Source organism: Brienomyrus brachyistius, chromosome 19, assembly GCF_023856365.1.
Source record: "Brienomyrus brachyistius isolate T26 chromosome 19, BBRACH_0.4, whole genome shotgun sequence".
NCBI lineage: Eukaryota > Metazoa > Chordata > Actinopteri > Osteoglossiformes > Mormyridae > Brienomyrus > Brienomyrus brachyistius.
Genome location: NC_064551.1, coordinates 7431293 through 7444053, shown reverse-complemented (window position 1 = coordinate 7444053; position 12761 = coordinate 7431293). Strand labels below are relative to the sequence as shown.

Here is a 12761-nt window from a genome sequence, read left to right as displayed (position 1 = left end):
AACAATGGATGGGTGCATCTTTTCCAAATCCCAGTTAAAGTTTGCTTTCGAACACTGAGTATACATTAATAAATTGTATATAGAGAGATATGGAGAATGTCACAGAGTTTGCATGCTCTCCCCATGTTATGTGGGTTTCTTCTGGCTAGTTTTTTTTTTTTTTGTGTGTGTGTGTGTGTGTGTGTGTGTGTGTGTGTGTGTGTGTGTGTGTGTGTGTGTGTGTGTGTGTGTGTGTGTGTGTGTACAACCTGCAATAGACTAGCTTCTCATCCAATATTTACCCCAGCCGTGTGCCTTAAGACAGGACCCCAGCCAAGATAAACAGAAGATAGGAGGACAAAGCATACGAGATAGGGACCAGTAAATTATACAGAAAATGCTTTATAATTCTTGATAACTGGAAATTTTAAATTCAAAGTTATAATCTTGTGACTGTGAAAAGTATAAGATAAATGCGAAGTAAGCCACCTGAAGCGATTTAACTAGGCTAATGCAAAGTGTTCGAGAGGTAACTGATGTCTAAAGACTGTATATTCACAGGAAGAAACCACCAATGTACTTTTCATATTAAAACAAAATCTTAAGTTACTTTAAATGTTTAAAAGCAAAATCTTTGAAATACTTACTATAGCTGCTAGTACATCTGTACTACAGTATGTCTAGTTAACTTTGAAAATGCAATTACATCTCATCTGCGACCATCCTAACCCAATATCCTACAAACATTCACTAGCTATGCTTATATGAGCTGACCATTGTCACACTGTGGAACACTGGGAGACCAAACTAAAAATACACCCAATAAGGCCAAATAGTAGTGTTTACATGTACATTTAATTCAAGGTGTTAATCATCCATATCCTTTACCTAGAAAATAGTAGAGAGCTTTTGAATAATACAAAATAATACAAATCAATACAAGTGCAATACAAGCAATTCAAGTGGTAGTGTATCTACTCAAAAGCAGACAGTCTAATTGTTTAAGGATAAAAGAAGCCACAAAAAGGAAAATATAATTCCTTTAAAGAATAACGTTTTAGAAAATAAAAAGAGTCAAGCATGGCAATACGCTATGAGCATAGTCTTAAAAACTGGCATAACACACAGGGAAATAAAAACTCACTGAATCAAGTGTAGCAACGATGACTTTTCCTTCATATGGAAGGTCAAGCAGTAGAGTCCAAGTTAAAAGTGCATACATCTTCCTTTGGTTACCATAATTAACTGCGATATATACGACCCTTAAAAGAATTTCAAAATTGAACACAGTAACATTAAAACAATACAGCACTTTTTCCAAATGAACATACAACGATATAACGGTGTAAAATCATTTTAGAAAGAAATATAGCATTTTGAATTGGTAAGGGAACATACGGTTACGTTAAAAGCTGTGATTATTAAATCTGACTTGCTGGATTGATCCACAATAGCTACCTTAGCAATGTCTATATAAACAGTAACAGCTACCTTATAACAGATTAGAAAAGCATAAATATTATCTTCATTTTGAAGCATATACTTTAACATAAATACACAAATATTACGAACTAAATCAAATATCATAACTCCATTATGCGTAAATATGCTCCACAATCCAACAGACAAAGAAAGTAAAATAATTTTGCATGCTATTGTTATACACTGTATATACAGAAAAGAAACCAACTAACATAGCCTGTGATGTGGTCAGTGGGGGGGTTACAAAACTGGCAGGAAACCTAAGCCGGGATTTGGCTAAATGAAAAGGTTGCAAGTGGAAGACAATAAAGAAAATTTCAACATTGTTTGGTTTTGCATTCACTTCTTATTCAGCTTGGATTTTAAACCATTTTCAATGCGAGTCACCCGCAGAAAAACGAACAATTTTTCATAACTCTTTTACACATAAAGGCAACAGAGACAAGAAATGTTATTTAGGGTTCTCCTTGATGACTTTGGTAATCAATTAAGAAAAACAGGGACTCATCTAACCGAATTCATACTCGGTTTGTCCTTTACAGTGATACCCTGTAGTCTTGGCGATCATGTTCATGTCCTCAGTCTTTTGGTACATGTAGGATAATCTGTCCAAAAGGCCAAATCACTCAAATGGTCAGTCTAGGGCAGGAATGAGCTGATCATTGAGATTACCGGGAAAATTCAAGGTGAGACACTGTATCCTTTGGGCCATGAATGAAAAATATTCAATGGGAATAAAATATCCATGGTTGATTTTGACCCCAAGTGCATCCCAGGTGGGGATAATTCAGATTCCAATTTCATATTAGAACTGCTTCATTGAATGATATATTCTGCATGTACATTGTACTGTACATTTCATTTAACTTCGCTGCAACAAATCATAAACCAAAGCATATATACTAATCTTTACACAACTGTTGCGTTAGAGGAAAGGATTTAAACTACCTAGCTGACAAATTTGTATGAGATTTTCAATTTTATTTTTCAACTACTTTCCTGTAGGCAGACATGATGTCAAAATAAGATGAAACTTCCATATTGTAATACCCAGAATTTGCAACAGATAATGAATAATGAGCTTAGTTGTTACCGCGGTATTAAGCAGCACCTTAAAAGTGACACGGATAAAGGGACCTTATAGGATTTTAGGAGTCAGAATATCCAGGGACGTAGTTCCCACAGTGACCTGTGGGTGGAGTTAGGAGGTGCTCTTGGCCTGTTTAGCAGTATTGGATTGGGCCACAGGCCTCTTCAAGGCCCACTTGTCAACCTTGGGGGGCTCGGGCTCGTCGGCCTCGGACTCACTGCTTGAGCTGCTGGAACTGGAGCTACTGCTGGGGCTGTCGCTCCCGCTGAAGTCGTAGCAGTCCTTCTCTCGGCCGCCCGGCGCCTCCTTTGATTTCCGCTCTCCCTCCATGGTCCCCGGCGTTGCCTTCACACTGGACACAGGGCCAGCTTTGGCCTTCCTCTCCGGCCAGCCCTTGGGCTCTGGAGTGAACCTCAGGGATGGGTTCTGTTCCGCGCTGGCTTTAACACGGTCCTCCTTGGGTTTCCTCTTCCGGAGCTTCTCAAAGCTCTTAGAGGGTTTAGAACTTACAATGAACCAGTCCTGATATGAGCAGAAACATAAAATATCTAAATATTGCCCGGTGGGTTATTGGTTCAATGTTTAAGGTTCAAATCACATTACTACAGGCTATGCACTACAAGCTATTTGCTTTTTCAACAAGCACGTGTTAGTGGTAACACTCATCGCTCAGCTAGTTTCCTGGTCATCTTTCACATTGTTGAAACACCAGCACAAAAGTATTCTGAATAAAAGAAAAATTTAAATAACCTGGGGAAGTCCATCCTTATGACAGTACTTTGCAAAATTTTGAGGCAGTCAAAGAAAATTATGTCTAAATGATCTTCATATTGATATAAAACTATAATTTTATTATAAGTGTGCCAGCTTAGTTTCTGAAAGTCACCCCGGTATTTGCAGTAACCGTCCAATTTACTCATGCATTATTTGACTTGGCCACTGGCAAGCCACAGTTGGCTAAATAATGCTTCATCAAATTATTTAACTAATTAAGTTAATTAATTAAGTGAGCTGGTTGTGAGCAAGTACATGGAATGGCCGAGGTGCCCCTGAGGAGAGGTTTGGGAACTGAAGCGACGTTCATATAGCCATCCAACAAGATACCAGTCACTTTTTTGAGAGCAGGTTACGGTTTCACTTGAACTTCTGAGTCATGCCTTTTCATGAAATTTCTATACATCACTTACCTGGGAATGGATGGAGTTGATATGATATTTCACCCCACTCTCTGAGCTGAATTCTTTCTCGCATATCAAACATTTGTACTTCCCTGCCTCAAAGTCTCCCTGGACAAAGGAAACCAATAGCAATTCAATTTTGTTCATACAGAAAGTGAGTAACTAATATAAAGCTTAAGCAACCTTTTTCCTTCTGTGTGACATCAGTGAGCCATGTGGTTCAGGAACATAAGTGCCAATAATTAATTATCACTGGGCCAGTACTCTCAAGGGTCTGCCAACTGTACCCCATCGTTATTGGCTACAGCTCTAAACTTAAGGTACGAAGGTCCTTGGGTCAAATCCTAGAACGATATAGGGTACTGAACTACCCCAGTAATAGTTTTCTTTAAAACATATCTGTTTATGATACAAACATACCTTGGTGCATTTTCCAAACCAATCAATGACAATCTATAATCTGACTTTTTGAATCGGGGCATTCATTGAGGAAGACAATGCTGTTAAAATGTACAGGGCAATTAGGCAGATGTTTGAAAGCACAGTACCCTTGAGCAGAGTCCAAGATGAGCTTTCAGCCCAGAGACACTGGAGTAGACAGAGTCACAACCCTGGAAGAGACCATAAAGTTGTTGCAGGATGCACACATGAATGTTCCCACCAAAACAGCCTCCTGACAGTTTCTCCCTGTTCAAACCCAGCAGCTGCCTGACCTGGTTTGGACACTGCACTCTGTGTTGGAGCTTAACTTCATTCTTCCACTTGCGGAGAACTTCCTGACTGAAAGCAGGAAGTCCAGGTCGCGCATACTTGAGCTAGGCATTCCAGGGAACAGAAACGTAGCCATGTGCGTAAAACCAGGGTTTCGAAACTTAGGCCTACAAAGCTGCAGTCAGCTGCTCAGCACAGCCGTTCTACCTTCTTGTCATCTGGGACCAGGTCCTGCTGCACCTTCCTCTTGGGCCACTCCTTCAGCAGCTCCTCACTGGCAATCTCCTGCAGGTGGAAGATAGCTACCTGGGCGGATACCCTCTTCACCCTCCCGCTAGGGGTCCTTTCTGGGTCCAGTTCCTGTTTTGGTGGGATCTTTTCATCATCCTGGGCCTTCAGTGGACTCTGCAGAAAAACACAACTACTGCTAGACTCTACTCCATGAGGACACTTGCTGAGGATTTTTTCTCGTCCTGGTAGCAACCAAAATCACAGACAAACACAATGTTTTAGAAACTATGATTCCAAGCAAGCAAGCGACCAACCAACTGACCAGCACACCACGTAAACATCTTTCAGTGAACACAAGCCATGTTCCCTGGGAGTGGAAGCTGGTGACTCACCGGGCTGTGTTCAGACTTGACGTGGTACTCCAGGCCGGCTCGGGACCTGTAGGCCTTCCCACAGTGTCTGCAGTTTAGCACCAGCTTCTCCAGCTCGGACTCCTCCTTGCCACATTTCTTCATGTGGTACAAGTAGCCTGTGATGCTGGTGAAACTCCCACTGCATCCCTGAGATTCGGGACACAGGGTGACCCACATTGACGTTTCCTCCCCTGCATCACAGCCTTCAAGCTGTCCGCATTATCAACCTTATACTGGTCAAAGCAACTAGGGGAGGTGGGGTCAGGAAATCTGATTGGTTGGTCCCGTCTCCTCTACAATTTGATTGGTCCAGAGAAAGAACCAATCTTTTTTTCCTTTTGCCCTCAGAACAGTCTAAGCCAAAACTGCCACCAGCTAAAAATGTCAGCTGAACAAGAGAATGGTAAAGTCATAATGGTGAATAAAAGGTGTGAGCTGGGATGATAAGGAAAGGCATACCTCATTCGAGCATTTCAGTTTCCCCATCCTTTTTAGCACCTTTCGGAGATTTTCCTTCACAGACTGGTCATCCTGTTCGTTGTCCTCTGACATGGGCTAGAGAACGCAGCAGAGAAATGGCCTTAAGCTGGATAGGGCCTACAGAACGTCTGCAGGGGCGATTCTCCAGTACATGAAGAACGACCATTACCATGTTGTTGTGGTCCGCCATGATGTGGTACTTCATGCCCGTCAACGACTTTAACTGCTTTCCGCAGTGTTGACACGTAAAAGGATTCTATTGGATGTAGAAGAAAAAGTAATTAATTCATTCATTTAACCAGGCGCGGACTAGCAATCAGTTTAGGAATTTCCCCGGGAGGTCAGTCTTTCTTCCTCAACCCTGGCATTGTATAGCGTATATACCAGGGGCACTCACCCTATTGCAGTAGATGATTAATGGATAATGCTTAATTTAATTGGTGGCCAACTGGTTGATCATGATTGGCAAAATATACCCAGGAGGACCCCCTAGTCGGCAGCAAACACCAATTGGCTGATTATTGTTTCCAGCCCGCCCCTACATCCATCCATCCATCTTCCAACCACTTATCCTGGAGAGGAGCTCAAGAAAGTAAAATGAATGAATAATATTTTGGCATAACCGAACCCTGGTGTGGATGGTCATACGTACCACTTTGCAGTTTGTCATGTGTTTTTTCAAGCCATCTACAGTTTTCCTGCTGACGGTTTTGCACCTTGGGCACGTGACCCGTCCTTTGTCCACAATCTGGAGATTCCACTGCTCTTCCTGGCTCCCTGTCCATGAATGGGAAACATGTTGATGTCACTGTGCAGTAGGTGTGACCTACAGCACACTGCCAGTAGATGGCAGTATTTCTAGCGCTATTCTTAAACACTCATGAAGCACAGTTCCTTCTAAAAGGGAGTAGGGGGTGGCAAGTTGGATGAGTGCCTCCCACCAGGAGTGTAGACTGGAAGACTCTTCTTGGACGCTCGGTCTTTGGGCATTGGTTCTCGGGTTCTTTCCGCATTTTGGGGCCTCTGGTTTTGTCCCGGAGGAGCTAAAGACAGATTGAATGATAAGGCATGATATCAGTCATGCCATTGAAGTATCTCACATTAAAGAAAGACAAAAAAAAACAAACCACTTAGCAATACCCGACTGTTTTTCTGCATCAGCCAAAGCTGCTCTGGAAAGTTTGCCGTCTCGCCCAGCCTTGCGCCTTCTCTTGGCCACGGTATCTGGGTGAGAACGACACCAAGATGACAAGACATTGGCCGATACTGAGTTACAGCACATGGGATGAGAGCGAGTGTGAATATTTCACTCTGGCTGCTTCCTGTGTCCCTCACGTGTCCAGTGAAGAGGCATTTCTATAGCAGAGTGTTTTTAAGGTGCCTCAATAATTAACTTTTCCGAAGGTACTGGGCAAAGCGTTCTAAATGCTACAGACAAACAGTTCGTGCTAAATGAGCAGTGGCCTGTACTAGGAAGCGGGGTTACTGGCTTATTGGGGTAACTTGTCGGATTTAGTTTGGATGGACTTCATATTTGTTCACTTACATTTTGCCCAGACTACCTTAAATTCGACAAGTTACCCCAATAAGCCAGTAACCCTGCCTCGTAGTACAGGCCCCTGATTTATGGGGTTTAACCTTTGTTTTGAAAGTAGTCGCTGAATCTGAAAATACTTCAGGCTGTAAATTTTTCATTAGCCTTACAGCTATCTAAGCAATACAGGTAGTTAATCATTTCCATATTCTCATTTCCATATTCTCATACACCTTAACAAGCAGCACAAAAAACACGAAATTAAGAAAAGATCTTTTCCTTTCATGGCGGGACTGCTCACCTGGTCCTGTCTCCAAGCGGGACCCTCCACTCCTTGCCTCTGCTTGGCATAACGTACTAGCAGAGCCCTCGCCGCCATTGGCCAGCGCGAGGTGTGACGCCCTACTGGTGGAGACCTCCGTAGGCAGAGGCACAGGGCACTGGGACCTGGGGGAGACAGCAAGGAGCACAGCCACTGGCCAGGGGCCCAACGACGGCTGCAATGTATAATGTATATCACTGGTGCGACCCGACATCCAGTGTGGGATGCGATGCTGCGACAAGCCCCAAAGTAAAGTGAAAGGCCCACACATCTGATATATGGAGTCGCCAAAATCACATCAGGCATTACCAATGTCACAATTTCTCATGTAGCATCTAGCAGGCCAATAAGACTCCTATGGACAAATTAATCGATAGTAAGAATCTACGCATACAAACATGCAGACTTCTCTCAACTACTTTAGTCAGGACTCCTGCTAGCCACAATGGCAATGGTCACAAACACAGCAGCTTAAATACCATCCTTCAGGCACTTACGATTTTCTTTCATACGTTCTCTTTATCTTTTGCACCTTCTGCTGCTCTGCCTTGTCAGACTGTAACAGGAGAGCAAAAGGGTTTATAATGCAGAGAGAGAGTGTTGTAACACCTGTCGGTTTCTGGCTAGAGGAGGAGAGACGGCAGCTGGAAACAGAAGGGTGAGGTTCACCGGAAAATTCCTGCAGGTAGGGGGCTGTTGGTCTTTGACCCCCATAATGAGAATCTTTTTATAATCCCCGTGACAGTTCAGCTCAGCTCTTTGTTCCTGTATACAGGCAGTCCTTGTGTTAAGAATGTAAGCCTTACGGACAAGTCGTACTTATGCCAGAAAGCCTATTATATTAAAAATTTAGGTTAAATATACAATGTTTCGTAATAACAAATGTGCAACATGGCCTGGCTTCAGTGACTTGTCAGTTTGAGGTACAGTACAGTCCCATTACTGTATAATAATAATAATTTATAATCGACTGTATTATAATTTTATATGAGAGACAGATATTCCCAGAAATTAGATGCGTGTCTTTAATGTTCCCATACGCTGTACTGCGTATGCAAACGTTTAAACTCAAATCTGTCCCAGCCAATCCCGGCAGCTTACTCTGAATACATTTAACAGAGTCACAAACTGCAACAGTGTAAATTCATTGCTACTGAGAGTTTATCCGTCCATCCAGTACAGGGTATGGGGCCCTGTGAAAATACAGTTTTCATGTACAGTATATAGCAAAACTAAGTACACCCCATGTCAACATCACAAAAATGTCAAGTAATGACAAACATTTTTGTTTATAGCCGAAGCCCAAGAAGAATGAAGACATAATAAAAAAACAGCAATGTCTAATTAAACAATAATGAAAATTCCATCTGTAATATCAAAGTGGAATGTAAGTCAGTACACCTTCATTAGTGAAAATCCATTCATTTAATTATATTTCTGATGACTGATCTATTCTCCTGGGCACTGATGACACCAGTGATACACAATTCCATGGAGAGACTGCCTGCCGTTCCTCACAGACCATTCTTTTCAGCTGCTCTTTGCTGGAGGGGTTCACCCCCACCTTCCACTTTAAAAGACCCCAAAGCTGTTCTACTGGTTTTAAGACAGGGGGGGATACTTGGCCAGGTCCTTTTTTCCCTTCTTTAAACTCTTGTGTGATTTTCCCAGTGCGTTTGGGATTGTTGTCATGTTGGAAAATTCCTCTCCTGCCAAGCTTGCTCTCTCAGACTGGGAGCCAGCTTTTCACTCAGTGATTGGGTTTACGAACTTGCATTCATGGCGCCATCTGTAAATGCCACCCTCCCTTCACCTTTTGCACACATGCGACTCCGTATCCGCACACATCCACCTCAATGTTTCACGGCTGGCGCAATGCAGTCACCGTGGTCATCCTGGTCAGGTCTACACCAAACATTCTGGATCCCTTCTGACTGAAATTTATTTTGGTTTCGTCTGACCAAAGAATGTGCCGGCAAAATAAACATCCATCCATCCATTTTCCAAACCGCTTATCCTACTGGGTCGCGGGGGGTCCGGAGCCTATCCCGGAAGCAATGGGCACGAGGCAGGGAACAACCCAGGATGGGGGGCCAGCCCATCGCAGGGCACACTCACACACCATTCACGCGCACATGCACACCTATGGGCAATTTAGCAACTCCAATTAGCCTCTGCATGTTTTTGGACTGTGGGGGGAAACCGGAGTACCCAGAGGAAACCCCACGACGACATGGGGAGAACATGCAAACTCCGCAAAATAAACAATGATAATAAATACTTTTATTGATGCTCATGGAGAATGTCTCTTCATACCTCCCCCAGCTTGCTCTCTGATGGTGAGCGTTAGCTGGCTGCGAAGGGCGGCCACCTGTTGTGGCGCTGAGGGAGCAGAGAGGAGGGAGCCTTGCTCAGGGGCCCACAGATGTGCTGAGGCCGGGCTCAAACCAACAACCTTCTGATCACAGGCACAGCCCACTGAGCCACACGCTGCTCCCAAAATTCTTTTTCTATTTACTAGTAAAATTTAACCTTACAGTTCTGTTACTTTTTGTGATTAATAGGTTCCTCTTGGATGCCATCCATAGAGGTTGACTTCATGCAATGTCCTTTGCATCGTCTTTGTTTCATTGCAAGTTTCTGTAAATAGCAATTTGTGCACAACGTCATTTTTCAAGGACGGCCACTGTGCCTTCTGTTGTGGGTTAGGGTGTCTCTTACAAACCACTGCTGCAACTGTATTTTGGTTAATGTTCAGTATCTTGCTGAGGATCTTGTACCGTCTCCCAACTCTACGAAATCTTACAATCTAGGTTCTTAATTGGTCAGGCAATCCCTTACCATGTGGAGACATGTTGCACTAGGAACAACCCAGACCAAAACTGTAAAGGCTGTGCTATGAAAGCTGTATTTTGAAAGCTGTGCTGTGAAAGCTGTGCTGTTCACATGTTATAACAGATGATGATACGTTATTAATCCCCATGGGTAAGTTCTCTTTTTGTTATTTTTATTTTATATTCTTGTTCATGCAGCTTGGCTTAATTAGGAATTGCATGTGCAATCACCTTTGGTGCGGTTGGTCCCAGATGTACTCATTTTTGTTGTATTGGGTTTGTACTTTAGGGCCCTTATTTTCAATGTAGTCCACTTACCTGTTTGTTTTGAAACAGACATAATATCAAATGCCATGCACTTCAACTTAAAAGGTATTAAAAAAATGTAAAATTTATTTTAGAATAATTGAACATTTCAGAGATATTGCACAAGGGTGTACACAGTATTGTTATATACTGCAATTTGACAAAAAATATAGATACTATGTGCCTTACGTTGCAATGTGTATTTCATTTTATGCGTTTTCTCCAACATGACACCTCAAGCACACAATTAATAAGTGTTAGAAATAGCAAACGTTTCCTTACCTTCGATGCACTCTCTACTTTTGATTTACACTTCTTGTCCATATTGCTGCTGGAGTCTGAAATGCACAATTAAACTTTAACACTAAATATATTTCCTCTCATCTATTGCCGTATTAAAACAACAAATTCTAAGGAATAATTAAGGAAACTGCTTAAATGTTTTTGTCGTATGAGAACATATTATAGTTTGGGAGCTTAATGAAATGTTATTTACTTCTTTGACCAATTAGAAACTTTAATAATTTATACAGAATAGTTATTTAAGCAAAATAAGTTAAGGGGCTGTTTTTATACTCTCAGGATTTGAATCTGCACACTCTGGCTACAGACTGATGGCTTTCACCACTAAACTGCAAAGATAACAGTACCTTGTCCATTCCCTTTGGGGTTTGCCCTTGAACCTTTCCTCTTCCTGGAGGCCTTAGGAGCTGAGGCATTCTTTGACTTGAGATCCATCTAAATTACACCTTCCGCACGAATACGGGAGCAAACAAGTGGTCACAGGAAGGAACAGACTTAAAGAAGAGACTCAACTCGCGTTTTGTGAAAGCCTTGAACCAATCCTTACATCAACAACAGCAAAGACAATAAATCCCACGCCGCACAATCAAACTTCAAATTAGCATTACAAATAATGCTATTCTTCAAACATTCTCATTATTTGCCAAGCAATTATTTTACTGCGCTGTCAGTTCTGGGAACGTTAATGTTGATTAGTGCGGAAGAAAACTGGCACAATAATAAACAAACAAATGAATAAAAACGCAGAAGGCAACATGAAACTATTTCGGATTCGTTTCACCGGGGTATTTGGGTGTGTAATACGCATATTGTCCGTCTTGGCTGCCAGATTTGAGGACGTTACCCTATTGTCACAACAGTATATTGTATCAGTCCTTGCTGGGGGCTGGACACGATGTTAAATTAGAGAACACTATCACATTGGAGACATTTGTGCATGGCACCGTGGAACACTTGTTGCACCAACAAACATTTGTGCACAATTAATGCTAAATTAACAAAAACACTAAATACAGTCCGAACTCAGAGATGCCCGTTATCTTTTTATCAGGGGAGAAACACAGTAGTGGTGTGATACGGTTGTAGAGCCACCATCATTGTCGGCAGTCTACTCAAATAAACGCTTTATAACGTTATTAAAACAGACACAATTTACTGCACGACAATATTTCCGTCGCACGCGCAATCTCGCAATGCTCAATAAACTTAAATTGTTGTGAATTAACGTCAAATGCTGCACTGTAACATGTCTACCCATACCTCTTCCTTGCTTTCAGATAGGTTTTTTGCTCCCTTTCGTCTCGTCGGTATTGTATTTGGCTATTTTGTCCTCCAAATTATTTTTGCTAAACATTATTCGCATCGGATTGCAGGGACCACAAGGACGCGATTGCTGGAAAATCTTTATCAGCTGTACTTTAAACGGATGATGATAAGAGAGACACACTCGAATTCACCATATTACCATCCCCGCGGCGAGATGACTTCATTGTCGTAACGCCCTCTATTCCGTATTAGCAAATGGGAGATCCGTCTCATTCATTACTCCATAGGGGGCGGCTCCGTGCCATCGGCCAGTAGGAAACAGCTGTCATGATACAGCCCAAAAACAAGAGCTCTGCTCCGACGCCGACAGATATAGAGGATGTTAATTAAAATACAACTCCGTAGTAATTTCGGTTTTGCCATGCAGTTGGTCTGCTATGCGTTTCACCCCTGCACAACAGCACCGATTACATCGCGGGCTAGAAGGTCATTAGATGAACAGTGAACGCTAGTGAATGCCGTGTAGGTCCCACGTTTGTCTCCTGCACCACGGTTGCATTGAGCTGTTATTTTCGCTCTGGTGGCCTGCCCGTCAGCCTTAAAGAGTCTGGCCACCCTCCCCTGGCCTCTTT

At 42.5% G+C, this 12761-nt stretch overlaps 1 protein-coding gene across 1 annotated transcript; it reads right to left on the bottom strand.

Moving 5' to 3' along the window:
• Positions 1-815: 815 nt before the first annotated feature.
• On the bottom strand, positions 816-12356 carry znf512 (zinc finger protein 512). The gene is made up of 16 exons (XM_048986495.1): positions 12124-12356; positions 11211-11309; positions 10843-10898; positions 7918-7976; positions 7400-7545; positions 6705-6788; positions 6506-6607; positions 6217-6341; positions 5734-5820; positions 5544-5639; positions 5064-5231; positions 4648-4845; positions 4443-4544; positions 4278-4340; positions 3739-3837; positions 816-3073 (listed from the first exon to the last, which is right to left on the bottom strand). Exons 2-16 carry the CDS (start codon positions 11296-11298, stop codon positions 2663-2665), a joined length of 1884 nt encoding a protein of 627 aa, XP_048842452.1. The 5' UTR covers positions 11299-11309; positions 12124-12356; the 3' UTR covers positions 816-2662.
• Between the last annotated feature and the right edge of the window lie 405 nt (positions 12357-12761).